The following is a 3,424-nucleotide window of genomic DNA, read 5'->3' on the forward strand; positions in this document are numbered from 1 at the left end:
TGCATTGGTAAAAATTCATCTGTAGCTGTCAACGATTAAGGTGCGGACAAATTTTTGAAATACACTGCAATGGAAGAATCAATTCTGAGCTGATATCAAACCTAATCTCCTTATCTCCCTTGAATTGCTGTTTTAGCGCCCAGATTACGTGCAGGTAATACTTCGACACCTGGAAATTACCACTTGGAAATTACGATTCTGATGTTGTCTGTCTACGTCAAATAGTTGGTATTTAATATCACACGGATAGGTGACACACTTGTGAGTATTTGCAAGGTCGAGTTATAAAGCTTTTTTCTTTCATTATCTGCAACGATGAAGATGAAAACTGCTCGAGGGAAACAGTTGATTCGTTTGCATAATTTAAACGATTTCCAACGGATCTTGACCTTATGCTAATTTGTACGGCAATGAAACGGATCTTTTTCGTAAGCTCCTTATTGCTAATTTAAAAACAGATACGTCATACATTTGTATGACGATGAGAAAGAGGAGTTGCTACCAAGGAAGTAATGGTTCAAGCAAGCAACACAGTAAGAATTCAGGCGTTAAGAGTAGGTAAGAATTTAGATACTTCAGACACGTTTTTGAAAATATCAGAAAGTGACTTAAATTTGCAGTGAATTTTTCGATGTTAATTCTAATGAAATTGACGTGAAATTTTTCAGATTTAACATGCAGATATATCTCGCGAATTTCACCAAACAGATGAACATTACGATCTTCGTCGTGAAGAAATCGTCAAGAACGAAATACGCTAATTGTGAGCACAATTTTACGCAAGATATTTTCTAGCTCAACGTGAAAATACATTGCAGTCTATGGGACCGTTTATACACGTGTGTCGGAAATTGAAGAAATAGCGACACAGTGTCGATTAGTATTGTCAGTACCGTCATCACCTTCACCGTATGTAGTGCCATGTTTGATAATGGATTAGTTTTCCCGTAGGCTTTCTTACGAAACACTCTTTTCTTCATTGAACGTCGTTTATAGGTAGATATTACTTATCGATATTTGCTTTTCCCGCACTACTTTCAATTATTACGACTACGATCTTCTTAGAAACTGATGTAGAGAAATCGAATAACCTTTTTATGGTAAAAAGATGAATCGATTAATTTTTGAACCGATTTAGTTTCCTCCTTCCTTTTCTTTGCCATCAGTTCTATGTAAAAATGACATCAAAGTGTACGTTAATTCACAAATCCTCGTTAGTATAGTGTACATTAATTAATTATATACAAGATTTTCCATGAGGAAAAGAAAACAGACATGTATAAAACATGCCAAATAATGATGCGCATAAGAGGTTTATAGTAAGTATAATAAGATTAGGGAAATGTCTTTCCTGCATTGCGTGATTTTATGAAGATATCATGTTAGCAAGGAACAAAATTGTATTTTAAACTGTCTGTGGAGAAATAAAGAAAGTAACAATCTATTTTCTTTATTAGCTTATGAGCTAATAATAAGTGTAATAGTAAGTGAACTAATTATCATTCGACGTATAATTAATATGCAAGAAATTTGGGATCACAGTGGTCATATTGAAAAGAATCTTTTAAGTTTATAAGAGGAAAAGCAAATATCAAGCAATATTTGTATAATTAACACAATAGTAATATACAACTAAAAGAAAATGTAATTTTAATTAAATAAAAATTTTACTTTTGAATATTTCCGAAAAGCAGATCGTTCAAAATTTATCTCAAAAAGAGATTTTAACGTTTCTCCACGAAGTATTGAAATGTTGAAAGAAAAACTAATGAAACGTATTTTGTTCCTATGGCATTCTCGTGAATGAAAATATATGAAAATTATTCTAGGTAACATATTTTTATAACTGTGATATAAAATAAAGATAACATTTTAGATGAAATTACAAGATTGAAGTCTCGTACGAAGCACTTGTACGAGATTTAAAAATATTCATAAATCTATAAGACAAATATATTATCATTATTGAAATTTATTCAACTCGATCTATCTTATGAAAAGAATTTTTCCTAAATGAAAATAATAGTTTGTAAATATAGAATTTTCCTCCTATCAGAAAAGTAAATTGAAAAGGTGATTCTCAAGTTTTCCAGAGATTTTATCTCCAATGATAAGCAGTTATTCGTTAGAATATTCTCAATTTCATCATAAATATTACGTTCGACAGAATTTTTCCACTCGGAATACTCGTCGTATATGCTCTACAATTCTACGAGGCACACTATCATTGGTGGACGCAACGAATAATATCCAACGCACCCTTGCATCGTAGATACGCGCGATATTTAAGTAGCATACTGTTTTTCCACTAGAAAACGTACTTTGTAAATTAATATTCTTACCGTCGACATTTCATTCGTATAAACTTATTCGTTCGGATCGACATCTTCGACATCGGTATGACAGTCGCTAATCGCATCGTCGTTATCTTTAACAACTAACATATTTTCCATTTTATTCATATTTTTCATAACAACATGAGACGCTGCAAGGACCTCCAAGTCTTCCAACAACTCCTTATGACTGCAACAAGCTTCCTCTACATCCTCCTCGTCGGATATGTCCATATCTTCCTCGTCTGTATTGGACATCACCACGATATCCGGCGTGGTGCCGCACGACCTGTTCAACGGTGAGTCGTCGCGGTACATTTTATTCCGCACTTCTACAGAAAACGGTCCATCACCTTCTTTGGTCATTACCGTTTCCCCGCTATAATCACAAAAAATGTCGGATCTTGGTTTCACGTAGATCATCCAATGGACTTCGTCGTCGCCCTCGAAGTCCTCGAGATCTGTTTCACCGTGACAAGGATTTTCAGCGACCTTCAGACAGTTCTGATTTTCAATTTGCTCGGTTTCCGGTTCACTTGGATAAATCTCATCAACGTCCGTCAGACATTCCACGAAATTGCCACGTTGAGGCGAACCTTTGTCGTCGTCCGGTGACAAGATATTCGAGCCTTTGGCTTCCGTATCGTCCGACGTCACGCAAATAATCGGCCATTGCTGATCGTCCGCCGTGTGATTCAACGTCCGAACTTGAGAATTAATCGTGGTTAATTCACCTTCGGAATCGGTGTCGGAGAAGTGTAACGACGTGTTGTTGATCATCGAATTCAACTTTCTACGCGTCGATCTCAGTTTACGCTTTACTTTCGTCCCCGTGACGGTCTCCTTCGCGTTCGACGGACTTGCACTCTCGTCGAAGACTTGCTTGCACTCGGCAGTTTTAACCGGGCATTCCTCGGATTCCGGTTGTTCGTTAGTTTGCTCCGACGAATTTTCGTCGTCTACAGGTTTCTCGGTGGACAGTCCATTCTCGTTTATCGACTCTAACGTGCTACTCTCCATTTCCACTTTCTCCTCCTGTTTATCACTTAGCTCTTCCATAACAAAAAATAATTCTCGGAAACAGATTCTCC

At 36.4% G+C, this 3,424-nt stretch overlaps 2 protein-coding genes across 2 annotated transcripts in view; both read right to left on the reverse strand.

Annotated features, from left to right (window-relative positions):
• The window catches only part of LOC108578128 (ankyrin-2-like), a 37,755-nt gene that overhangs the window by 13,248 nt on the left and 21,083 nt on the right, over window positions 1-3,424 (reverse strand). The gene's annotated exons all lie outside the window — the stretch shown is intronic.
• LOC108578173 lies at window positions 892-3,418 on the reverse strand. The gene is made up of 2 exons (XM_017941454.1): window positions 2,343-3,418; window positions 892-1,168 (listed from the first exon to the last, which is right to left on the reverse strand). Exon 1 carries the CDS (start codon window positions 3,390-3,392, stop codon window positions 2,367-2,369), a length of 1,026 nt encoding a protein of 341 aa, XP_017796943.1. The 5' UTR covers window positions 3,393-3,418; the 3' UTR covers window positions 892-1,168; window positions 2,343-2,366.

The sequence above is a fragment of the Habropoda laboriosa genome, unplaced genomic scaffold, assembly GCF_001263275.1.
Source record: "Habropoda laboriosa isolate 0110345459 unplaced genomic scaffold, ASM126327v1 scaffold1329, whole genome shotgun sequence".
In the NCBI taxonomy this organism is placed as follows: Eukaryota; Metazoa; Arthropoda; class Insecta; order Hymenoptera; family Apidae; genus Habropoda; species Habropoda laboriosa.